General features: G+C 48.9%; 1 protein-coding gene across 9 annotated transcripts in view; it reads right to left on the reverse strand.

Moving 5' to 3' along the window:
* LOC132517077 (core histone macro-H2A.1) overlaps positions 1–21,646 on the reverse strand; it is a 79,938-nt gene extending 58,292 nt beyond the window's left edge. For 4 of the 9 annotated variants that reach the window (XM_060143649.1, XM_060143647.1, XM_060143648.1 and 1 more), the window contains exons 1-2: positions 21,481–21,636; positions 11,275–11,479 (exon numbers count right to left, since the gene is read on the reverse strand). In XM_060143649.1, the coding sequence (XP_059999632.1) occupies positions 11,275–11,446 (172 nt within the window). In that variant the 5' untranslated portion in view covers positions 11,447–11,479; positions 21,481–21,636. Of the gene's footprint in view, positions 1–11,274; positions 11,480–21,480 lie in introns of all 9 variants that reach the window. The other 5 variants (XM_060143651.1, XM_060143655.1, XM_060143650.1 and 2 more) reach the window with 4 other exon arrangements.
* Positions 21,647–25,877: the final 4,231 nt, after the last annotated feature.

Genomic DNA, 25,877 nt, shown 5'->3' on the forward strand with positions numbered 1-25,877 from the left:
TAGGCTGGCTGAGCAGCCTGGCAAATCCGAGGAGTGTGTGTGTCATCCTCTTGGCAACCAGAACTGGAGGGGGTGGTGGGAAGAGGGAGAGAGCAAGAGGCTGACTGTGGTTAGTATCCTTTGGGTTTGTCTCCTTGCTAGGACTTATTTATAGTTCTGAGAAGTGGCTTTTTGCTCTCATGGTATTTTATTCTGGGTTGACTAAACAGAGAAGCCCTCAGGCAGGGAAAGAAGGTAAGAGGGCTATAAATATATTTTATTAGTTGCTGATATTTTAACAGGAAGATATTGAGAGAAGAGATATTTGTAGAATTCTTACCTACTTCCTCCTCCTCTCAGTAAGTAAGTAGTTCTTTTAAAGCCATTCTTGATGGTCATCCACGGGGGACCCAGGGGGACCTCAAGCACCTCTCCAGGGATGCTGCTACTTTAATCAGGTGGGCAGCTCCTGGCTTCCTCTGTTATTCGAGGTGCAGCTGGAGACCTCCTTTTCTGGCAGGAGTGAGAGATCAACTCTTGAAACACTCCCAGTGCCTTCCTATTTGCCACCAACAGTTGCCCTGCCACTTGCCTCTCCTCAGGCAGGTCTGGTCCACGACGCCCTGGTGTTAATCCTAATTATGCATCATTAAAAAAATCCAGGGGTCTAGTTCAACTCTCATCCTTACCAATTTCCTGGCAGCATCTGACATTACCTACATTCCCCCCTCCAGAAATTCATCCTTCCTCTAACTAGTCTTCTTACCCTTCAACAAAAACCTATGTGCTGAGCAGCTGAGTACACAGTGATGAGGGAGGGGGAGGGAAGGCATAGTCCCAGCCTTGGGGGTCACTAATATGTCCTCAGGGATGTCTGACCCATCACAGACACTCAGTACAAATCTGCTGAAATCAACAGTGATTCTTCGGACCCCCAGCACCCAGCTCAGCACCTTGTACCTGGTCAGAGCTTGGTAACTCTTTCACAAATAGGTCATTACAGATGAATTACTAAACCAGTGAACAAGCACTGCAGCATTCAGGTGGTGATGCAGGATGGAAGTGCAGGGATGTTCTCCAAGGCACTGTCCTGGTTTTATGGATTAGAACAAATACTCAGGATCCATGGCAGGCCGTGTGAACTACAAAGCTGTCATCCCGGGGGAAAGCAGCCACAGGATGGCCCAGGATCCAGGCAGGCCGTCCCTCTCAGTCTCAAATCAGGACTCAAGGTTGGCTGAGGGAACCAGCGATGTTGGGGCAGGTTAGAGGCAGATCAACCACCCTCAGATTTGGGCTCAAATATAAATGTCAGTCTCTGCATATCACATGCACCCATTACATTTACTATATTTATTTTGAAATGAAAAGGGAGAAGAGTATATTTAGAAACATATACAACATATATAAGAAACTGATAACACTGATTGTCTCTTGAGAGGAGAACTGGGTGTGTGAAAGAGTAGGGAGAGAAATGCATGTCTCACTGTATGTCCTTTGGGAACATGAATTTTGTCATTGGTATGTATTACTTATTAAAGGAAACAATTACTTTGTGTAAAAATAAAAAGATAGGAAAGACCTACCAGATATGAGAAACATAAAGTATATAACTAGATAAACATACCAATGAAACAGAAAAGAAAGTCGAGAAGTAGCCCTAATTATATCTAGAAATTTCATGTATGGTAAAAGCAGCATCTCAGATCACCAGGGAAAAGACGGAATATCCAATTAATTGTGTTGAGACAGATGGGTAACCACCTGGAACAAAATTAAGTTGATCCCTCTCCCACGCTGTATATCAGGATAAATTCCAAATGGGTCAAAGTAAAAATGTAAAAAATTAAACCATAAAAATACTAAGCAAGAGCATGAGGGAATTCCTCTGCAGCCTTGGAGAGAGGTAGGCTTTCTGAACAATGACTGAAAATCCAGCAAAAACAGACTCATGAAGACTTCAGATAAACTGGGTAATCATTTCATTTATGTTAAGGCATCGCACTGTACACTTTAAATATATACAATTATATTTGTCAGTTATTCCTTAATAAAGCTGGGGAAAAATAATTATTCAGAAAAATATATGAGAACTGTGTATAATATATATTTAAAGAAAAATGTGAAAATGAAGAGAAAACAAGATATTATAAAGAATGACCAAGCAGATTCACAAAAGAACCAAACAACTTCCAGAGTAAAAAATATCAACTGAGATTAAAAATTCAGTGACTGAATTAAATAGCAGATAAGACACAGCTGAAGAGAGAATTAGTAAACTGGGAGATAGTTCTACAAGATAGACCAGAAGTAATTATCCAGAAAGTAATCTAGAGAGACAGAAATGAAAAATACGAATGAGATGAACAGATATGGAACTTAGATAAAACACTAATGAATGTTTAATTTGTGTTCCATAAGGAGAAAGAGAGACACTGAAGAAACAACAGCTAAAAACTTTATGGATGAGATAAAGACATGTTCAAAATCAGAGCCCGAGAAAGCTTACGACCAGAAGACCTCACTAAATGAAATTCTGAAGGACGTATAAAGTGAGCCCAGATGGAAGGTCTGAATGAAAGAGGCATGCACAGTCTGGGTCACACATTTTTCCTTGCCTAAATCCAGAATCAGTTCTGTAGTGCTTCGTGCCTTCCCATTGGCCCAAGCAAAAACAGAACTTCTGGTGGGAACTCAGCTATGCATATGCTGACCCCAATGACAGAAATGAAAGCTGCATATAGCCCTTCAAAGGGAAATCATGAAGCAACAATGAGAATCCTTGACCACTGAGGTTTCCTAGGCAACGTGGCTTATCTTCAAGAAAGCAGAGAGGTTTACAACAAATGGTGCTGGAACAACTGGACATCCACATGCAAAAAACTGAATCTAGACAAAGACCTAACACCCTCTGCAAAAATTAACACAAAATGGAGCAGAGACCTAAATGTAAAATCCAAAACTATAAAACTCCTAGAAGATAACACAGGAGGAAATTTAGATGACTTCAAGGTTTGGTGATGATTTTTTAGATACAACATCAACGGCACAATACATGAAAAAAAGAATTGAAACTTTTTTAAAATAAAAAACATTCTGCTCTTTGAAATACAGTGTTGAGAGAATATGAAGTCACAGAGCAGGAGAAAATATTTGCAAAAGAAAGCAATGAGACCTTTCCTTTCTCTGATCCAAGTGATGTGGTCCAACCCCCGGGGCTGGGAGTGCAGGGGACATGGGGCCACTGTTTTGTGAAGGGGGCCCAGGCCACACTTAACACTCTCCTGGACAACCTCATGGCCTCTTTAGAAGAACTGAATGAAGGACCAGATAAAAGTTCAGTTTTTGAGCTCTGCAGCAGATTCAAGTGGCCCTGGGAGAAGCACGTCCTCAAGCCATGCTGCCGCCTCCACACCTTGGATGGGGAAGTGAAGCACTGGGGAAACTCCACCCCTCAGTGGTTTCTATGTCTGGCCTCAGCCCCGAGGTCTGACTCACCTGGGTCTGCTAACAGGCTGGCCATCTTACAACAAGTCATCAGGGAAATGTCAAGGGAACACTGTGCTAAAAAGCTGCTTTTTTCCAGCGCCCCTTGAATGTTCATCCACCACGGAATCATCTATTCCTCCTGGGAGACTGAGGAGGACTGACAATGTAGCTCTCCCTTAATGACTTCATGATTTGCTTCGTATGATCATGTACAGTGATCATCAATAGCAGATATTAATAAAAACAAATAGACTAAAATCTAACTCCCTTTCATGCATGTACACATACACACAAAAGGCATTCAGTGCCAGCAGCTATCTCTGGGCAGTGGGATTATGAGCGAGTTTTCCCTTCTTAAATTTTCAAACATAAATTACTCACATAACTGGAAAAGGGAACATACATTTAAATATAGGCTGCCAGAACACTGGAGTTTCAACTTCTGTGTTTCCAATTTTTTTCTAGTCGCAACCCTCTAGCTCATTAAAATCTAGTCCTCCCTTTCAGCTGAAGGACTTTACAGAACAGTGAGTGCTGTGGGGTTCTGGGAGCCCCAGGGAAGCATGAAGTCACTGGCAAGAGTTAGCTGGGTCCTGGCCTGAAGTGTAAGTCTAAGGTAGGGTGGTCATGCAAACAAGCAAGAGACACAGGAATTCAGAGAGCCTCGGAGCATCACGGAGCCGGCCTGTCCTCTTCTCCCTGCCCTATTTTTAGCTGTGTGAGTACAGGACGCAGTTGGCTGTTCCGGATAGAAAAGTGGTAAAGAGGCCAGGTAAGTGACAGAGACAACTGCAGGCTCCGCCTACCGTAATCTTCCAAGCTTATCGGATCCTTTCTTTCCCAGGCCAGAAATGCTAAGTGGATGGATGTTTGTTGAAATGAGTATCTGTGTAACAGGACACACTGCTGACAGAGGAGGCCTCTCCCTACTATACTTACAAGAGATGGGGGCAGGGATGGAGTGCAGACAATGACTAACACCAAAGGGATATGCAACATCTGACCTGAGTTATAGATTAGAAATCAAACAAGCTGAAATTTGGGATGAGGATGATCACTTTACTAGCCAAAACCAGATAGCAAGATGTATTTTTAACAACCATCCCTTTTCCCCGGGGTTTTACTACAGGATGCAGTCAGGCACAAGGGCTAGGACTCATCCAGTCTGTAAAGCAGCCATAAGGGTGCCCTGGGTGAACCCTGTTCGTTCCCCAGGTCAGGAGCTGGCCCTGTAAACTTCCCCATGGTTAGCGAAGTACCCGCAGGCAGTTTCAGACTGGAGTGCCTGCTGTGAGCGATGCCAGGTGCCTGCTAGAAGAGTGTGGAGGTCCTGGTCACTGACGAGAAACAGGAGAGGGAAGACCGAGGTCTGAAACACAGGGCATGGTGAGGGACAGGGCATGGGGAAATGGAAAAGGAGTAGGGGGTTAAGAATATGCAAGTCTGGATATCTTCATCATTTTGTAGATTAGAGCCAAAAAAGACAGAAAAAATAATTCTAGCCACGGCCTTATCCTATAAGAGGTGGAAATATAATACTACAACAGTAGGTATTTAAACAGACCAGAGCTGGGGTATCCAAATCAGCAGAACTCTCATGGTGGTCCCCTGGGGGAGTGGGGGGGGTGTCTACACTTATTACAAAGTGTCAACATTCAGTCTTGAGAGCTGGCAGCCAGGGCTTCCCATCCTCCTTACTGTGGAGAAATCCTCTGAGAACAGATTTGATTTTTGCAAACAGGCTTACATCCTAGGAGGCAGGTTGGCACAATAAGCTGTGTGATCAGGCTATGTAACAGGGTTTCTGGACCAGAAAAAGAAAAAGATGTCATCAGGCGTTGGGTGAGTGCCTCCAAAGGCACTTCCCTCCAGGGTAAGTCCCGTGGGCAGGGACTTTTGTCTGGCATATTAGTGACTGCCACAGCCCTGGAGAGTGGTCAATGCATGAGTGGCTCAGCTTAGCAGAATAACTGCACAGCTTTCCCAAGTCATAGCCTCCCTGTGTGAATGCTGAAGCACCTTCTAATGTGTTGGGCCCTGTATGGAGGAGGCACACCTAGGTCTCCTTATCTATTAGCCAAGCTCTGTGCCTCAATGTCATGAGCCAGACCAAAATGCATCCTTCATGGTGGCCTTCAGCTTTGTTTCTTCAGTTGGCACTCTTCATTTCTCATGGGCCTAACCCATAAGTGTCCCCACACGGTATGGCGCAAGGTGTTTACAGGTGTTCCTTGAAAGGCTTTCTGATAAAAGTCTGGGATCCACTACATATCACAGTTCCCTCCCTTGGGGATTCATGGGACACCAGTATATTAAAGGCTCTGAAAAGTCCTGCAGTAAAGAGAGCAGTTTCTCGGTGGTACCCAAACTAAAACCAGTTCCTTTACTCAGGAACTCAACAAAGGTATTCACATATCCATCTCAAAAGACGGAGTGTGAATCTAGCCACCTCCTAATTTCACCCATAGAGCCTTATGTTTTGGTGGACTACCTCTTAAATTTCACCAAACACCTCGGTTCTGCTGAACACAGTCTGAGCAATGCTGACCCAGAGTGCTTTGCATCCATCGAATCATAGCATGGTTGCTTTTTGCTCTTCCACACACTTCTCATTCCCCCTGCTACCCCCACTGTAGGACTCCAGTGCTTCTAACTTGTCCCTTAGACCTGCCCTATTCCCCTACTGGTTTGTGGGCTTGTGTGTCCCTAACATCGATGGAAGTTCCACTAGGGCAAAAGCCATGTCACGTGTTCCTTATTTCATGTCTCCTATACCTTCCAGCACAGAGCAGTGCTGTACTGAGCAGAGCGAAGAAACTCCAAAGAGGCTTTCTGAGCTGAACTAAATTCAAGTTCCCTTTAAATATCATTTAAGAAAAAAGTACCACAGTAGTATGGGGACCAAGATGATGCCTCAAAGAAACTACCTCTGTCTCCCCATGATAATACTTATTTTTATCCATCATTTATTGAGTGTTTGGTAGGAATGCTGGCTAAATTCTTAAGATGCAATATCAATCTTCAAAGCAACCCCAAGAGGTGGGGCTACTATCATCACCTGCGCTAGAAGGTCAAGGGCCAAAGAGTTGAGAATGGACTGTCCTGGGGCACTGAGAAGACCAGCAAACAGCATCACATTCCTCAGGAGGAGCTCTGGGAAGAGTCAGAAGGGCTGCCAGGCACAGAGAGGTGTGCAGAAGGAGCTGTCTGGTCGCCAGACTCAAGCTTGTTCCAGATGTTGCCTTTTCCTTTTAAGTTCGGCAGATGATTGGGCTCTGCACCCAAGAGGAGAAACAGATGCCAGCTTCAAGTTTCACAGCAAGACGCAAGGCCACATCCTCCTCCCACATCCACCCCAGCCTTGAACAGACCCTAAGGAGGAGTACTTACCCACGAAGTACTCCATGAGTGAGCATGGTCCCTCACCCCCGAAGACATGCTCTCCACAGGAGATCATCTATCTGGGCTCTGATGGCCCCTGGCCTGCCGGGCTGCTGCCTGTCCAGATGCTCTAATGTTGATCTGGCCTCAACTCTGGCCTAACACAGGCCCAGGGCTGGGCATGCTCAGCTCCTAGCTAACCAGAAAACCCTTCAAGGTTTTCATGAGTGTGCCAGGAACTCAGGACAGAAGTGGCCTTCAATACCAGACAGAAGAGTTTGGTTAACAGGGCACCTTGGTGTTGAGGGTGATTCAGGCTTGAGGAGGGGTCAAATGGCGGCTTGAAATAAACCAGAGCAAGTAGGCCTGAAACAGCCAAGATATTCTACAGGTGCCTGATGAAAGGACACCACGCATGAGTGGGCAGTGACAGCCCCATCGCCATCCCTAAAGGAAGGGGGCAACCCTCAGTTACCTCAGCAGCCAGAGCAGGATTACTGGGGACCCCTCCCTCTGCTTTTACGCTACCAGTTAGCATTGGGGCACCTACGCTGTGCAGGCCCAGAAAAGCACTTCACGTGCATCCTCTCATTTCCACCTCATAATAACTCTATGACACAGTGACTGTAACCCCCATTTCACAGATAATAAAACTGCAGCTTGGGGATGTGAGTGACCTGCCTAAGACCACAGCGAAGAAATGGCAGCTCTGACACCAAGGTCCACACTCTTAACCACCTGGCTCTGCTGCCTCTACCCGATTCTACTGAACATCGTGGCACCCCAAGTGGTGCCCCTGGCTGGCCACGAAGGAGACGTCAGCTCCCTGCTCCAGAGCTACCTGTTCCTAGGTGGGCCCTGCAGCTAGCTCCGCAACTCCTGAGCATCCAGACCCCTCCTCATCTCTCCACCGGGGCCTTCTCACAGGAGGAGGCCTGGCCCAGCCATCTCAAAAGAGCATTGTGTGGCAGGCACCCCATCACCATGCCTGCAATTGTGTAGGCCACCTGTAAGAGAAGAAAACAATCCCTCCATAGGGCCCCTCAGGTGACAACTGGACAAGCAGGGCAGCTCTGGTCAACTGGCTAACAAGCATCCTCCAGGAAATGTTTTCTGAAACCTACTCCCAGCACATGCAGTCCTACCTCATCACTGCCTTTTTCTTGCCTGTACCTGCCTCTGGACAAAGCTCTTTGGGCTGGGGGGAGGTCTTGTTCTGGCTTATATCTCAGCACCGGACACACCGTAGCTCTCAATGAGGACCTGCGGAATGGGTGGTACTTCCTTCAGATGCCTTGTGTTGGAGCATGATGTCTGGGCCACATCCTTGACTCGGCCCTAAGCTGCATGAGCGTTGCTCTCCTGGCTTCTCCCAGCTCTGGGAAGAGGCTGGCACCCAGTAGGTGCACTGTGCGCAGGTGAGTGGGTGGCAGAGCCCCTTTCCCAGCCCTCGCAGGGCTGGCTGGCACCGTCTCCTTCTCCCGGTCTCAGCTGATGTCTCCTCCTCAACGAAGCCCTCCTGGGCCACATCATCACCTGGGTCCCTCTGTCCTGTTTACAGCCTCCACAGCACTCAGCACAGTGAGGAACCATCTGGGTTGGTTGGTTCTGTCTCCCAGACTAGACTGTGAGAGCTCCACAGAGCAGAGACCATTTCTTCCCCAGTCATTCCTGTGCACTCATACAGAGCCTAGCACGGTCAGACACACAGCAGGTGCTCAGTAAGTATGTGGAATGGGTGGGAAAGGGTCTTCAGTGAAACAAGAGCAAAGAGCGAGAGCGAGCTGGTCCACCTTTACTTCTCTCTCAGGGACCAAAACCAAAGTTCTGAGCAGGCAGATGCCCAGGACTTCCCAATATCCACGTGCTCCCACATCCCAGCCCGAGGGGCTCAGGGCAGATCACCGCCTAAGAGCAGTGAGGGTGGGTGTGCAGCACTGCCCTGATGGGTGGAATGGAGCACTGCTTCACTGGATGTGGCCCCAGAACTCAGCTCCTGTCCCGTCAGGCAACCAGACACAAGTGAGCACCAACAGTGACTGAGTATAGTGCTCAGGACGCCCCTCAAGGCCCATCACACAGACCAGGTACCCAGTCGGGGGCAGGCACTGGGCAGCAGTCACATAATGACTCAGCACTGCGTACAGGCAGAGGAAATGGCTCAGACTCAGCTAATAGCTCTGCTGGAAGCACTTGGTAAAATTTAAAAATATAGATTACTCTTTAATATACAGGGGTTAACATGGCTAACGCCAGAGTAAGGATTTGCCTTGAGTGACTTGGCCAGCTCTAGGGCTGGGCTGCCCTGTCCCACCCCTCTTTGGGACCACTACTGCACCTATGACAGCCAGAGACAGGCACAGTTGGTGGGGAGGGTGCAGGGTCTCAAGGTCCGTTCCCATGAGAACGGACCGGCTGACCTGGCCTTCATGAGCACTGCACTCAGTTTCAGAGCCAGCCAGGCATAGACAAGGAAGACGTACAGATTTTCTGTGCGGCACAGACAGTAGTTGCCTCAGACATGATGGGGCAGTGGTATCCCCCCACCCACGCCCTGCTAACTGAAAAGAGGAAGCTTGACAGAAGAAATGAACCTGCTATTGTACTTGACCTAATGAACGTGTCTATGAACACCCCAGTGTCACTCCAGTGCCGGGGGCATCATAGCATCCGGAAACCAGGAAACACCGGCTGGCTGGGTTTGCACATCATGTCAGCTTTCCCATTATACTCAAACAAAGCCCCTCTCATGGCAGCCTGGAGTTGGTGAAGCAGGGACTGCTGTCTCCATTTGATTTGTAAGGAAATTGGGGTCCAGAGAGGTTAAGTGACTCTCTCTGGGTCACACAGCATGTAAACTGCCGGGCCAGACCTTAAAAATGTTCTCCGAGTCCTATCTAGTGACGTCTTCCCTGGTCTCCCTGGCTGACTGCCTGTGTTATACATGGTTTTCCTGGATGTGACACATAAATTCTGGGCCTCTGTTTCCTCATCCGCATAGTGAGAAGAATTAGGCCTACTTCATGCTACCAGCCATGCCACCTACGAGTCTCTGACAAGCAGAGGGTCCAAGTTCCAAATATGTGCAAAGGCCTCACAACAATAACCCCAATTACTTTTTTTGCCTAGACTCTTTTAACAGAACACAAAAAAACTCTATAACCCTCATGACTGTGTTCTCTGTGGGGGAAACCTTGGTGTTGTCTTATTGAGAGGCCTGGGATAGCAGGAAGTGACCCAGCTCTTCTACTGCCTAACCACTTCCGTTTGGAAGAGGCGCCCTGTCTTGTTGAGTCTCTCCTTTCTGGCTCTAGGGAGGCAGCTGCCCCTGCCTGCCACCTACCCTGATGGTGTACGGAAGCAAAAAGTGGTAAAAGCATTACAAAAGGAGAGCAGGATGTGCACTCCTTCTCAAGTACTTCCTAGTTATATGTGACCCTAGGCAAATTTTTTTATGCCCAGAGGTTGGTTTTCTCCTTACTAAAAATGGGGGGTGGTATCCCTGCCCAGCTGGCCTCCCACAGTTGCCATGGAGCCACCAATAACATTATATCTGGGAAAAGGACCAAGGACGCCCCTGAAGGGATGGCCAATTCCAAGACTAGGGCAGGGGAAGGTCAGGGGGAGATGAGACTATCTCATTATGTTGGAAAGCAAGGAAATGTACAGAAACGGATGGAGAGGGGGCAGAAAGACACAAAAACCAGCTTGAAGGTCAAATTTGAGACAATGTGACCATCATAACGAGTAATGACATGATAGTGTATAACACACTAAATTTTAAAAATCCGTGAACCAACATTGATAGAACAAAAAATAAAAAGAAGGGAAGGGCAGAAGGAAACCTTTTCTTAACAGAAGAATGCCGACTAACAAATGTAGGAAAAATAACAGAAATAGAAAAATCACTATTTTATAACCGTCATAGTGATAACAGATCCAGGTAAGATCATCAAGGAATGCTAAAGCCAATGGGTGACAGATTGTGACCCAGGATGTGCAGAAATGCACAGATACCACCTTGATCGAATGACTAAAGCAAAGATCACTAATGACAGGACAAACCCACAGCAGGTGCCTTCTGACACGATGCCAGAGAAGGACTCAACATCCCTTACGGAATTCTCCTACCAAAACATTTAACCTAAATCCAAGCCTTAGGCCAACCCAGATTAAAGGACATCCTGCAAAACAACTGGACTGGGCTCTCCAGAAACGTCCACACACACATATACACAGGGTGGAGGGAGATAAAGCAAGTGCGGCAACATGTTAACAACTGTTGAATCTAGGTAAAAATGTTCACTGTACTGTTCCCGTAACTTTTCTGTAGGTTTGAAAAATTTCAAAATAAAAGAAATGAACAAGGTCCTCCTACCAATCCTTGGAAAGCTGTGGTGTCTGCAGTGACTTGGGCACACTCACCTGTCAGGTACTCCAGGACGGCAGCCATGTACACAGGCGCGCCCACTCCGATCCTGTACTTGGGGTGGCCTTTCTTGATGTACCGCAGCATCCGGCCCACAGGGAAGATGACTCCTGCCTTGGCGGACCGGGAGGTTTTGGTGGACTTCTTCTTCCCACCCCGGCTGGACATGGCGGTGGCCCTGGAGATGGATCAGTAAACACACTGTGGAGGCAAGAGACACATGGGTCAGGACTGCTGGGGACAGGGCATCTCCCCTTTCCCCATGCCTCTGGCCCCTGGGAGAAATGGGTTGTGCCAGCAGATGCCACTGCCTGCAGCCGCTGAGCCCCACAAGCCCAGTTTCTGCATTCTGCCGGTGTGCTTCAGCCCTGGAAAAGAGAACGGCTTCGCTTTTCACGTTTTATACCATGACACCAATTTTATCGGCCACTTCCATATAAACGTTACTCTGGCAATGACTGCTCTTAAGTGCCTCGCCTTTATGCCACATGATGTAAAAGAAAATGGGATTTCTTGGCTACAATCTATACGCTTGTTTAATAATTGTATTTTCATACACTTGAGACCAGAGCTGATAAATTTGCTGAAGCCTTCATAAAAGAAAAGAAAACTATGTCACCTGCCCCTAGAATGAAGATGTAAGGCATATACCTAGGTTCTCTGATGAAAGAAGTACCTCTACCTTAAGGTCCTTTATCTGTGAGAGGCAAGAACAGCTCACAGGAGTTCAGTGGGCAGCCAGGTTGGAGTTAAGAGGCCCTCTGAGCACTTGCAGACTGCTAGACAGGCCTGTCCTTAGAGAAGAGGGAGGAGAGTTCTTCCTTCCTTGGCCCCCACCGCCCCCATCCAAAATGCCCCTCAGTCCGAAGGATCCCCCCTCTTCAACACCTACTGTGGAGTCCTCTCTTTTCCACCCCGACTGTGCCTGGATCCAGGTCACCACTATCTTAACCAAACGATCACAAACATCTCCTGAAAAGGTCTTCTCACCACAGGCCACACTCTAATCTACCTGCCCTCCACTGGCTGGGCTATCTCCGTACACACAAATCTGAATACGCCATGGCCCAGGTCTTAAAGCTTTCCCTGCTGCCACAATTCCCAAGATAAAATCAGGACCCCTGGACTGTCACGAAACGCCCTAGAAATCTAGGCCTGGCACCCCCATCTAGTTTTACCTGTGCTTCCTTAGGTCTAAACGCAAACACAGGTAGTGTCCCCAAATGCCCTCCTCCACCATGGCTGTGCCTGTTAGCCAGGACCTCCTTTACCCTTCATGCTTCTTTTCTGCCCTCTGCCAACCCCTCCCTGAGTGCTCCATCCTCTGGGCTCCTATGTGCTTCACACCACAGCACTGACGTGCACACACCCCCGCCCCACCCCGCCGTCTCTCCCATCACACTGCAAGGTCTCAGACGGCTGCCCCCAACTGTATACCTAGTGTAGCACCACACAGTAAGGTCACAAATGTTCACTAAGAGCATTCAAGTCATTCATGCATTCACTTCAGGAATTATGCTGGGGAATGGAGACAGCAGTGCACGAGACTGATGTGGTTCCTGTTCTCCCAGAGCTGGTGGGGAAGAGAAACAATAAATAACCCGACAATCATTTAAATGGTAACTGTGAAAGGCCAGTGCAGGGTGCTGGGAGAGGGGCTATGCAGAGCCCTCAGCCTGTTCTGGGGCGTCAGACATGCCTTCCCTCGAAGTCACTGATGCTCAGACCACTGAATAAAATGGGCAGGTCTCTCATCTTCTCGTAAACTGAGGTCAGGCTCCACGGTGTGTGGGCCCCGCCAGCTGCCACAGCCCATATCTCTATGACCATGGAAGCCACAAAGTTAGGAGTCCCTGTTACTCTGACACCCGACCCTACATTCAAGATATGCATGGTCTATACCTAACATCAGTATGACCCTCAAGATCATCTCAGATCACATGCCTGACAGAGAGATGGCCAAAACAGTAGAGAGCAGAATTCCTGGACACTCTGGGGCAGCTGTGCTGACTGGCTCACCAGAATTAAGGGGGCTCAAGGCCTCTGTGATGAGAACCCTGTATTTCACCCTGTCAAGGGGGGCACCAAGTCTTAACTGTTCACTGAGTGCTAAAGAGAGTCCCAGAAGGGTCTGGTTTTTCTGAAACAATTAGTTGGCTCCATTTCTTCTGTAATGAGCTCTATTTTAAAACATTCCCTGCAAACAGGTGCCCATGCTCACTCTGAGCAGGAAATGGTATGTGTACACGTGTGTGCATGTGTGTTCGCAGGGAAAAGCTGTAACTGGGCTCCTAGCAGTCTTCTGCTTTAATGCAAATGCGTTTCACAGACCAACCCCATTCCTTTGGCCTAAGAGCTTTTACATCTGAATGCTTCCCCCCTTCCAGAAGGAGAAGCCTGTTCTTATTGGAGCACAGACTCCAGCTCTGTCTACAGGCGGACCTGTCTGGGTATGTTTGGGGCTGCCTTTGTGGGAATGGGACAATGTCCTGTCCCAGAGAGGAGCCACTACCATTGAGGGATCTGATGGGTCCTAGACACGCTTATTCTTCAAAAGTAATGCTCCTGGGGTTTCCCTCTGACTTGAGTCAAGAGTCTTAGTCGACATGCTGGTGACTCCCGGGTCCCTAACCCAGTGCACACCTGTTTGCTGAGCCCCAGAGCTCTGTTCTAACTGCCTGCGGCAGGACCCACTTGTTAAGTCACACAGGCAGGTGAACTCCTCTGGGTTTCTCAGCCCCAGCAGTGGCAAAACCACGCATCAAGCTGCCAGGCGGGAGTCACCCTGTCCCTGTTTCTCTGCCCACCACCACAGCTCCCAGTCATTAGTGAGGTTCCACGGAGGCTTCCCTAACTTCTCAAGCCTTCCCTAACTTCTCAAGCCTCTTCCCTTCTCTTCGCCCTCCCTGCCTTGGTTCAGCTCCCACCTGTTCTCCCCAGCACCAGTCTCTCTCCATGGACACCAGAGGATCTCTGCCCACTTTGCTGGTTCCCCATCACCCTGAGCCAGCCACAAACAGCATCCTTCAACTACTTCTGCAGCACTGCTTCCTGCCACCCCTGCCCAGGCTGATGTCCCAGGCTGCCCCTGAATTCCCGACCTGTGAAGCTGTGTCCAGAATGTTTTTATACACGCTGCTTCCCCTGCCTGAAACACCCTTTGTCCTCTTGCCAACCTGCTGAACTGATGCTCACACAACCCCTCTCCTCGGTCCTGACCATGGAATTGCTCACTGCTCTGTGTTCCCACAGAACATACCCCGGCACATATCTGTGTGCCTGCCTCCCCAGCTCGACTCAACCTGGAGCTACTCCATACCAGGTGCTGTAGTCAACTCATCTGTAGCTCCCCAGGTCCCAGGAAAGATCTTAAACATCACTGCCACTCTGCTGATAGAAGAACATCTTCATGTCTTATTTGGAGTCAGGCTCCTCTCTGATAGAGCAGCCCGAGTTTTCATCCCCTCCCCAAGGGGCCTGTCCTGAAGGGATTCTGTTCCTCTCCCCTCCTCATGTGCTTCCTGCGCTTCTAACTATAAATCCCCAAGCTGCAGGCACAGCTCTGAAAGAATTCTGACTGAGCCATGCAGCCTCATGACATCCAGTAACTGTGGTGGTTTTTAAAACGTCATTTGGAAACTGATGTGCAATCTCCAGATCAACCAATCTACGAACACGCTGGGTCCGTCCTGCTCTCCAGAGGTCTATGGGATGCGGGGCAGCTGTGGCCAGGCACCAACATGGGGGGAGAGAGTGGCTGTGACAGAAGTGGCTGTTGAGCACTGTGGTTAATAACTCGAATTCCAAAGTCAGACTGACCTGATTCAAGTCACAGCCCCACCACTGAAAGCCTATGCGTCCTAGGTTAGCTGCTGAAACAAATAAGCGCCCCCAGCTTACTTCTCACTTGTGAAAAGTCCAAAGTGGCTTCCATGACTGGCTGGTGCTTCTCTGCAGGATGATTTGTGGATCCAGACTCCTCCCACCCTTCAATGCACAATTCAGGGTTTACTACTGGAGGGAAAGGGCCATGGAGGACAACACATGGGGGCTTTCAGAGGCCAGGCCTGGAAGTGGGGCACATCACCCCTGACTGTGATCCACCGACTAGAATGTGGTCACGTGGCCACACCTAATTGCAAGAGATTGGGAAATGGCCTCCAGCTATGTGCTCGAAGAAAAGAGGAAACAGCCAGTCTCTGTAACCTGACAAACCAACTTGAAAGCTGACCCTGAAACCAGGGTCTGAGCGACCAGTCAAAGCCTACTTTGACCCATGTCCTGTGTCTAGCCTTTTCTGAGAGACGGACAGTCCTACGTCATGGAGCAAGTGGCTTCTTCTGCATTCACCTTCTCTTCGGGGCACTGAGCTTGCCCACAGGAGAAACAGCAATAATACCTTATCGAACTAACAAAGCTGTGTCCTTCCTTCCTGGACTCGTCCACCAGGGGGGCACCCTGTTAGCAAACCAGAAGCCCTCAGCCCTGTAGAGGGCCCCACAGGCTTTGAAAACAGTGATAGGTCTTCAGGCAACCCTGGCATCTGTTCGTTACTGAACATTAGCTTGGCGGTCTTTTTGACTGTTATCAGGCCAGGAAACGAAAATTCTGTGGTTGGTCCTGAAGGGATCTCTGTGGTCTTTATCTCTGCAACTCCTCCAACAAGCAATCATTCACAATAGACATGAACCGTGTTTGCAGAAACCCAAAGTTCACCCAGAGACACACTGGTGGAGGGGGCTGTAGAGGGAAGAGCCAGGCTTGAGTGAGAAGCAGGTCTTTGATGACAAGCCCCCCAGCGATCGAGATGAGACCGCGACAATGTGATCTGTCCTCAAAGCACAGGACAAAGGAGAAGCCTGGCTGTAAGGACTCCATGAATAAAATGGACACGAAAACAAGGAGGAGGGGCAACAGAGTTCAGGAGGGGAAACGGCCACCCTACCACACCGTTCTATTCCTCACCAACAGGGCACCCTTACTGGTTCCTAAGTGCGCGGCAAACCACCTTCATTCCCACTTCCACCCTTCGGCACATGCCACTTGCTCAGTCTGGAACTCTCTCTCCAGCCCTCAGTCTGGGGCAATCCTACCTAGTGGTCCCAACATGTCCTCTGGCGATGGAGACCCATTCCTGCAGTGGCTGTGCCATGTGGCCCCCAGTCCCAGTCTAGTGTGGAGCAGCCCCACGCCCAGACTCTAGCTTTACACGCAAGGTCCTGCTGACCTCCAGCTCATCTCTCCCTGTTTCCAGCAATGAGGGCTCCACCAGGCTGAATCGCTCTCAGTTTCCTCAGTAGACACTCCTGCGGTGGCCACTCCTGCGGTGGCCCCTGAGCCCAGCGAAAAATCCCTTATAATGCACCTCAGCCACCACGGAAATATGTTCAACTGCTTTTCTCAGTCTTATATAAAGTGCTTGGCAAGTGCAGTTTCCAGCCCCTCCCTCCAACATGATTGCCACTCCAGATCCAACTTATATAAACATTCTAAAGCCAACTATCCCACTCTTAGCACTTGTTACACTGTATCACCACTGCCTATTTCCTTGTCTGTCTTGACCGCATGCACCAGGCTGCTCTGCTCACCACTGTATCTCTAAGAACCTACCACCCAGCCACGTTCCTGAGAGGCCCTCAAATGCTGGCTGGGTTGGGACTGATTAGTTACAGTGGATGGGGTTCTCCTGACCAAAATGAGGGCAGCATTTCCAAAGGCCACAGGACTCAGAGATGTGGCAAGTGAGACACCAGTCTGGGACCTTCTTTGGGACCATTCGTGTGGGAGCCCAGACCCTCAAAATTCAGGGAGCTTGTGGAGCTACCTTGGGGATTCCCAGGAAGGGAACACTGCAATTTCCCCGATGGCTGAGGCTGGAGCCTGCAGAGGCCTTCTGACTCCCTGACCATCCTATGGCTCCAGCAATCTCTCTTCTTGCCATAAGATGGGCACCGTAACACAGACCAGAGGAAAGTACTGACCTTCCTCATATCTGTAAGACACTGACCTCTGTAAAAGATGCAGCATAGAAAACTTAAATAATCAGGACGCTCACAAAACCATTGGAATGGTCAATGGTGAAGTCTTTTATTTTCTAAGCAATGAATGTGTGCACATTGATCTTGAGCAAAATATTGATTAGAACGGCTGGGGGGCTGCGAGTCAGACAGCCCTATCTCCAGCACCTGAGGATGGAGCAATCTGAGCTATCAGCGCTCAAGTCGCTGTTACAGAGCGAGGACTGCCCCATCCATTCCCTGCAGCTGGATAAATGCCCACGTGTCCACATGCATTTGTCACCTTCCCATCAACTCCAATCACAAAGGCAAACCTGAGACACTTAATTCTGAAGCGCAGGACACTAATCCTGTTTACTGCATTCTCTTCCGTTTACTCCTATCGTACCAAATGATTAACGGTGTTGTTGCTGTCATGTCCCCAGAGGCATGTGGATATACTACATAACTATCACTCACAGAGCAGGGGTTCACAAGCTGCACTCTGATTGGCTCAGAACAGAGACTTGGTCTGGTACTCTGGCCAATCAGGAAAAACATCTCTCTCCATTCATAAAACACTACACCATAAAATGAGGCGGATGATTAAAGAACTTACAGTCCACCCTCAGTGAACCAAGGGACTGCAAACAAGGAGAGAAGGATAAATTGAGACAGTAAGTAAACCCTAAACCACACATTTTGTTCCAGCAGATACTACTCTCCTCATGTGTTAGGTTTTTAATGGCGGGAAAAAAACAAAAGCTGAACACAAGTGTTACTCACTACAAGCAGGTACAGTTAGCAGGAAGCTAGTCTGGAATTAAAATCTCACCTCTGCAAACCCACTCCATGATGTGCTTCCTGAGTGACACTAAAGGAACCAGCACTATTCTTCAACAACAGTAAGGCACTGTCTGCCTGCTTCATAAGGACATTTTCCTTCAAACCTCCTCTCCCTTTTAAAGGTTGTGTGAAACTCAGAGAGTATCACTCCAATGGAAGGCCCTCAGAGGAAAATGTGAGCTTCAGTAGGGCAAGACCCTGGTGAGGCTTGGCATCTAGAAGCTATTCAATATTTGCTGAACTGATGAAGCATTCCCAATAAAGGACATCTGACCACATCTTCCTCCTACTCAGAGCCTTCAAAGGCTTGTGACTGCTCTTAGGAAGAAGTTTAAATCCTTCCGTGTGTTTCTGATCAGGATCCTCTGTGATCTGGTCTGTTTGGCCCTCTGGCTTCACCTGACTCCCCTCTAGAATCCAGCCATCCTGAGCACTCTGGCAGTTCCCCCATACGACCTCTGTTCTCATTGTTCTCAGACTCTGCACATGTGGGGCAGGTCTCAAACGCTTGTCCCCACCTGCCCTCCTTTGCCCAGCCAACTCTTACTTGGCCTTTCCGTGCCTGGTAAGGGCTTGCTCCTGAATAGGCTACTGTCTGGGAGCTGCTATGGGATCTACTGTGGCCTCCTGTACTGACCCTGCAATGGCTGCTTGCCTGCCTTCTCCTCCTCATATCAGCTTCCCAAGGATAAGAATTGGGCATCTCTTTTTTTTTTCTTCTTTACTAGATTACCAGTTTATTAAACTTGGAACAGCCTGATGGAAGAGATACATAGGGCAAGGTCTGGGGAAGGGCATGGCGCGTCCATGCCCTCTCCAAGTGTGCCACTCTCTCCAAACCTCCACTTGTTCACCAACCTGGATGTTCTCTGAACCCTGTCCTTTGGAGGTTTTATGGAGGCTTCATTACATAGGAGGCACGACTGACCAAATTACTGGCCACTGGTGACTGATTCAACCTCCAGCCCCCTCCCCTCCTGGGAGGTGGGGGGACATGGCAATACTGGACATTTCTTGATCAGGTTCTGTCCCTAGTGCCTGACCCTCAAGAAAATGATTCTCAAGAAATATTTACCGAAAGCTGCAAGACACTGATCTGGAAGGCCTGATCCAAGTTAACAAGCTATACAACTCTTTGGAATGAAGAGCTGACGCACTTGGGCTCACTCATAAGAGCTGGGGTGGGGCCCAATGTATTTCTAAACCTACAGAACTTGGGAAGGACCCATAAGACAGGTATGGGCCCCACTGAGCCCTGCCCCTTCCTAGTCCATGTGCCAAGAATGGGGCTCTGAAAAAGCTGACATAAACCCAAAGGCACACTCAAATGAGAGCTAGAGGCTGCTGAAATTCTGATGAACACCACATATAGATTCTTGTTGGGTTTTGTCAGGTTGGGTTTTCAGTTTATGCTTCTGTTTATTTAAATAAAGCTCCTTTAAATGGCTTGGGGCAGCATTAACTCTGAAGCTATTAAAGGCAGGTCTGAGAATACATGTATGTAGTCCAAGTCTCTCTTGGAAGGAAGGGATGAGGGATCTTCCAGAGATCTGCTGCCTGGAGGACCAGAAGAAATGTTAGATTGAGACGTACCCCTCCCTGACCCTGGCCCATTTGGTATAGACCAAGCCAGTGACTTATAGTTGTGCAGAGTGTCATGTGTGATGTTCCAGACAACTCTTAACGTTTAATAAAATGTGAGCCATCCCTTCCTCATTCTAAAGGCCCTCCCTGCCTCAGACAATTTTCACATACTTTAACCCCTTCCCTCCTACTAAACGCCTTTATCTAGGGATCAGCATTAACAATGGTAAGAGATTAAAACAATAACAAAGTGGAAAGATTTCCCACTCTCCTCCTAAAACTAGAATAAAGAAAAATTTAAAGTCTTGAGGATTTAAAAAAAGAAAGAAAGAAAAACAGGTTGAAAAACACATTTATCCTCATCGGGTAGTCTCTTGTACAAGACTGAGATGCTACTGCCCAGCTTTGGTTAGTTGTGTACAATGGGTATTAATTCCAGTTGCAGGCATAAGGTGTCCATTTCAGAGCTAATAACTCCTCTGAAAGCAGACTAGTAACCGAAACGTGGCCATGGATTCCATCTAATTCACAACTAGAGTCTCCCACTCAAACCTAAAACTGTTCAAAATTCCCTGAGTCCCTAGAGCAGGAAGTCTTGTAACAAAGCACTTTCCCCCCTCTTTAATGATAAAACCTCAAACCACAAGGGTAGAAGAGAGAAGCTAGCAGAAGTGCCCCTCTAACTGTCTATTCTTATATGCTGTTTCTTGGATCATTAAAGTCTTACAAGGACTTCGTGGTAATTTTAATTATTGAATTTAAGGCTTGTCTCAGCTGTTTGTATCAATACATAAGTCTCTTACTTTCAAACTCAGGAATATTTTTCTCTAACATCTTGTCTAAAAGAAACTTCCAAGCAATCTACTGACAAGATCCTTGAGTGATCTGTGATCTCTGCAGGAGTGGAGGTGGGGCGCGCCATTCCGCACACCTGTTGTCAGGTGGCATGGCCAACAGCATCCTGCACACTCACCTCCTCACTCCACCCCACCCCCAGCGAGTCTCTTCCCTCCCGGCCTTCTCCACCCGAGGAACCTACAGCCTTCCAGCCTTCCGGAGTTACCTTTAAAAAAAACCTCCCAACCACAAAGCAAACAAAAGGCCGGTCAGAAGACGAGCGAAAGCTGCGGGGGTTCCCGTGGCCCCTCTCCAGGCAGTCCCTGAACAAACCCCTCCCCGCCCCTGCCTGGTTGCAGTCCCGCAAGTATCCCCCAACCCCCCACCCCACCCTCACAGCAGATACCAGCCAGACGCCTACACCACGGCCACCTGGGGCTCGGGCCCCACTTATTGTGCCGGGGCCGGCAACTCGCCGACGGACGGGCGCCTCACCAAGTACAACTCCGCGCACAACAGCTCCCGGGCGTCCAGGCCCAGGCCGACCGGCCAGCTCCCCGCCGCCTCCCGCAGCCTCGAGTCCAGCCCGCCCGCCCCGGGAAGGGTCGCCGGGGAACGGGCCAGGGCTGTCTCCTGCCCACAAAAGCGCCCAGGCGCAGGCAGGAGGACGCGGTTCTAAGAGAAGTTGGCTTCCGGGTTTGCTTTTTGAACAAAACCAGAGGGACTCCCGCGCGGCCGGGGCAGGGCCTGGGAGGGCGCCGTGCATGCGCGAGGCCCCGGCGTGGGCCGCGCTGAGGCCGGCGGCCCGAGAGCGGCCGTGCGCCGCCCGGTACACGCCAGGCCCGGAGGCTCCCAGGCACCCTCGGCCGGAAGAGCGAGGCGGCCGGACCCGGGCGGCGGGGACGGGGCGCGCGGCGAGGGGGCCCGTGCGGCACTTACGGGGCGGCTTGGCGGCGGCGGCGGCAGCAGCAAGGTGTCTGGCCTGTGCCCTCTCGGCCGCTCGCGCCTTTTCTTCTCCGCGCTCCTGGCTGGCCCGCCCGCCTCCTCGCTTCCCGCCCGCGCGCCCCGCGCTCGCCCCCTCCGCCCGGCTCCACTGCTGAGTGAACTGGAACCACTAGCCGCGGCCCCGGGATTCCCACAATGCACAGCGCGCCGCTCGTCACATCCCATCCCGTCCCCGCGCGTCCGGCCACCCCTCCCGCTCCACCCGGGCGCCCCGGCCTTGACCCTAAGCCCGCGGCTGCGCGCGTGGGGGACCCTCCGCGCTGTATTGCCTGGACGTCGGTGGGTCAGTCCCCTGGCCGCATCGCGGTCTTGGCTCTGGCCCTCAGCCCTCGGTCAGCTCGCCAGGACACCGAACGCTGGGTCCCGCCCGAGCCGGGGACTCGCCCTGAGCGAAGTCCTGGGAAAGGGTCGGGACCCTGGCAGAGGCACTTCTCCAGCGCGCGTCCCAGCCTGTGCGTCTCGAGTGACACTTACTGAGCGCCTACTGAGGGGGGCTTTTGCTGCCCATCCCTAGAAGCCTTCCCATTAACGCAGGGAGGGAGGCACGACTGCTGTTACCAGCAAGCACTTTTCCCTCCCCAACCAATGCAAACCTCCCGCGCACTTCAGAACCTCCCGCTGTCTTTAGACACAAGCCCCCATCAAACCTGGTCTTCCCCACGACCATCTACTGCGCACCCCTGGGGTTCTTCATAGTGACCCCTAGAAGTCTGGATCTGCTCTGTTGCATGGAAGGCGTTTACTTCGATTCAGCAAATGTTCACTCTTGGACCCAAGTTGAGATTTACTAATATAAACAGTGATTCTTTATCATCACACACATTTTTTTTTTAACTGCAGACAAGCAGAAAGAGGGGCCGATGCAAAACTTATCTTGTATTCCTAAATTGGTTTTTGGCCTGAAGGCGTTAGTGACCCATCCCAAGGACTTAAATAGGGACCTTTCCTCTCCTTCTCTCCTCTCCCTCCATCAAAGTGTGGAGGGGGAAGCCACCTCGGCACCCAGCTGTGGACCAACTTTAGATAACAATACATACCCTCCGCAGAGTTGTTCTGTGGCTGCTGGAGTTGGTGACGGGAGGTTATGAGTCACTGAAGACCCCTCCCTTCCCTCGGGCTGCCCCTGTAGCAGCTGGTGGTAACCTCCTCCCCTCACCATGATGCTTTACACTAGGCTTTAAAAGTTTGCAGAGCAGTGTCCAATACATGCCATTCACATATCCATTAATTCAATTAACTACTGTGGTCATACTTTGTGCCATGCACCAATTTGGGTGATGAAGATGAAGCAGTGAACAGAACAGGCAAAAATCCCTGACCTCCTGAAGTTTGCCGTGTAGTAGGGAAAGAAAGGTTATAGGCAAAAGAGATGATGTGCCAGATGGTGTAAATGCTATAGAGGAAAATAAAGCTGTAATAGGGAAGAAATTTTGTATCCTACTACAAGTTAATCACTAAAAGGGTGTTTCCTATAAGCTTAAATTACATATAATGGCCCATCTCTGCGAACCCTGCCTCCCAGGTAATGAGCATGAAGCTAAAATACCTTTGGTTAGCTCACAGGAACCATCCTTACCAGGCCCACCTGTGAATGACTGCAGGGAGGAAGAAATTAACACATCCCCTCCAGAGGCTGACCAGAACCAGCAAATGTTTGGCTTTACTCCTTCCCCTTTTAGTATAAAAGAAGCCTGAATTCTGACTCAGGCAAGATGGTTTTTTGGGGCACAAGTCCACTATCTTCTTGGCTTGCTGGCTTTCTGAATAAAGTCATTATTCCTTGGCCCAACAACTCGTCTCTTGATTTATTGGCCTGTCGTGAGGCAAGGAGTACGAGCTTGGGCTCAGTAACAAAGCAAGGAAGGGGGATAGGAGGTATGAGTTGGGGTGCAGTTTCAAACTTTAGAGAAGGCCTCCCTGAGAAGGTGACATTTAAGCAAAGACGTGAATGAATTGAGGGAGCAAGCCAAGTGGATATCTGGGGGAAGAGTATTCCAAGCAGCAGGAGGGCAAATGCAAAGACCCTGAGGCAGAAGAGTCTCTGAAATCATCAAGGTATAGTGAGTGTGTTCTTACCATTAAAAAAGATAACGTTTGACATGATAGAGGTGTTAACTAGCGCTAAGGTGGTAGTCATATGGCAATATATAAATATATCAAATCAACAGGTTGTACACCTTAAACTCACACAATGTTATACGTCAATAATATCTCAATTTTTAAGAAAGGAAGAGTGAGTGTGAGGCTGAAGTGGAATGAGTGAAGGGGAAAATTACAGGAGGTGAAACTGGAGAAATGATAGTTCTTTGGGTCCAAAAACAAAAGCATTAAGGATGTGTGAGGACTCCCCCAGGGAAGCTGCAGAGAGGTGTCTGGAAAGGGACAGAGATCACCCCCCACCCCAGTTGCTCTGTCCTTCCCCGCTCTTTAGGGTGGTCCCTCAGTTCTGCAGGGGCCAGCCACCAGGTGAGGCTTCTGTAGGCCACAGCAAGTAGGGAGGATGCCAGACTTCAATAATTCACTCAACAAATACTTGCTGAGCACCTGCTGTGGACCAGGCTCCTTCCAGGAGAAAACCCCTCTAGGTGCGTTGCCACACTGCCCAGACTCTGGTCCGAAACATAAGCAGTACTCCTAGAAACTTAACAAGAGAGAGCAGCTGGGCTGTAGGGAAGGCCAGGCATGTGTGGAGAGGAGGAGATGCCTGCAGCCTGCTGGTGTCTGGCTGTTTACAGACCTGAGGCTTCCTCTTCCCCAGGTCCTTAGTGATGGCTAAGACCAGACACAGAGCATGATTGTCTAAGAGATCCCAATCTGCAACCCTAGGGCGCCAAGAAGTAATTCACTCACCTCCACCCCAGCTTTGGTTTCTGACTAAATTGATTTCCCTGGTGACATGGAAGTGGGTCATGCCTACAAGGCTGTTTTTTCTTTCCATCTTATTGCACACTCACTATGTGTCAAATCACATGTATCATTTTCATTTCACATCAGCCCTAGCAGGCACACTATTTCTGGGACATCTCTATCCCCAGTTTACAGATGAAGACACTATAGATTCGGAAAGCTAAGAAATATGCTGGAGATCACAGAGCAGGTAGGCTGGCGCTGGAGTTCAAATCCAAGTTCATCTGGGACCTGAGTTCTCATGGCTCAGTCCTGAAGAGAGCCCTTCTAGGGGCTTGGTTTCCTCTGCGCCCAGCATCTATCCTCGGCATCCTCCCCGGCCATTCAGAATGGGTCTTTTTGTCCCCACTGAGTCATGCACTGTTGTCCTTGGGTTAGAGTCTATACCCCTCCAAGAGCTGGTCTTAGTGCCATCCCCCCTCACACTCCCCACCCCCCCGCCACAGTGTGCCATGCTCATAGAACTCAGTAGGAATATTGTCCCTGGGAGCAGTTCAAGATGCCCTCTCTCCAAAAGGCTCCACCACCCTTTCTCTTCCCCTCTAACTTGTGTGCTCTGTTCTTCCACTTCAGTGACATGCACTCTCCCCTAATCTGGCTCAGAGGGTTCCACCAGCTTTTTTTTTCTCCAATTGCAAAATAAATGTATGCTTACTATGTAAAACTTGGAAAATAAAAATGCTCAAAAAAAAAATCACCCTAAGTATACCACTGGGAGAGAACCACTGATTCCCTTTCAGCCCTTGTATCCATATCTACCTAATAGTAAATGTATTTGGGTTCCTATTGTATTTAGGGCTTGTCACCTGCTTTTTAAACTTAATGGTCCTTTATGAACATTTAACCAGGTATTCTACAACAGCAGTTCTCAAACTATTTGAATTCAAAACGCCTTTATCTTAAATTATTGAGGACTGCAAAGAGCTCTTGTTTATGTGGGGTATATCTGTCAGTATTTGTTCTATTAGAAATTAAAACAGAAAGATCTTAAATACCAATTTATTCATTTTTTAAATGTTAATATGTAAACAAGTTACACATTAATATAAATAATGTATTTGTATAAAAAATAACTATATTCTCCAAACAAACAAAATTTAGTGAGAAGAGTGTCATTGCCTTGCAACTTTGCACATTTCTTTAATGTCTGGTTTAACAGAAGATAGCTAGATTCTCATGTCTCCTGTATTTGGTCGTTGCTATCTATTGTTTTAAGTATAAAAAAATCCAGCCTACATTAAAAAAAAAAACCAGATATGTGTTTGGGAAAAGATAGAAGATTTTAATATCCTTTTCAGATAATTTTGGATGTTCTTCTTTGATACCATACCAAAACCCAAAAAGTAGTAGTTTCTTAAAGGTTAATAGCAATGTAGAATCTGAAACCAATGGATACATTTTTGAATTTGGTAACATAAAAATCC

Source organism: Lagenorhynchus albirostris, chromosome 3, assembly GCF_949774975.1.
Source record: "Lagenorhynchus albirostris chromosome 3, mLagAlb1.1, whole genome shotgun sequence".
NCBI lineage: Eukaryota > Metazoa > Chordata > Mammalia > Artiodactyla > Delphinidae > Lagenorhynchus > Lagenorhynchus albirostris.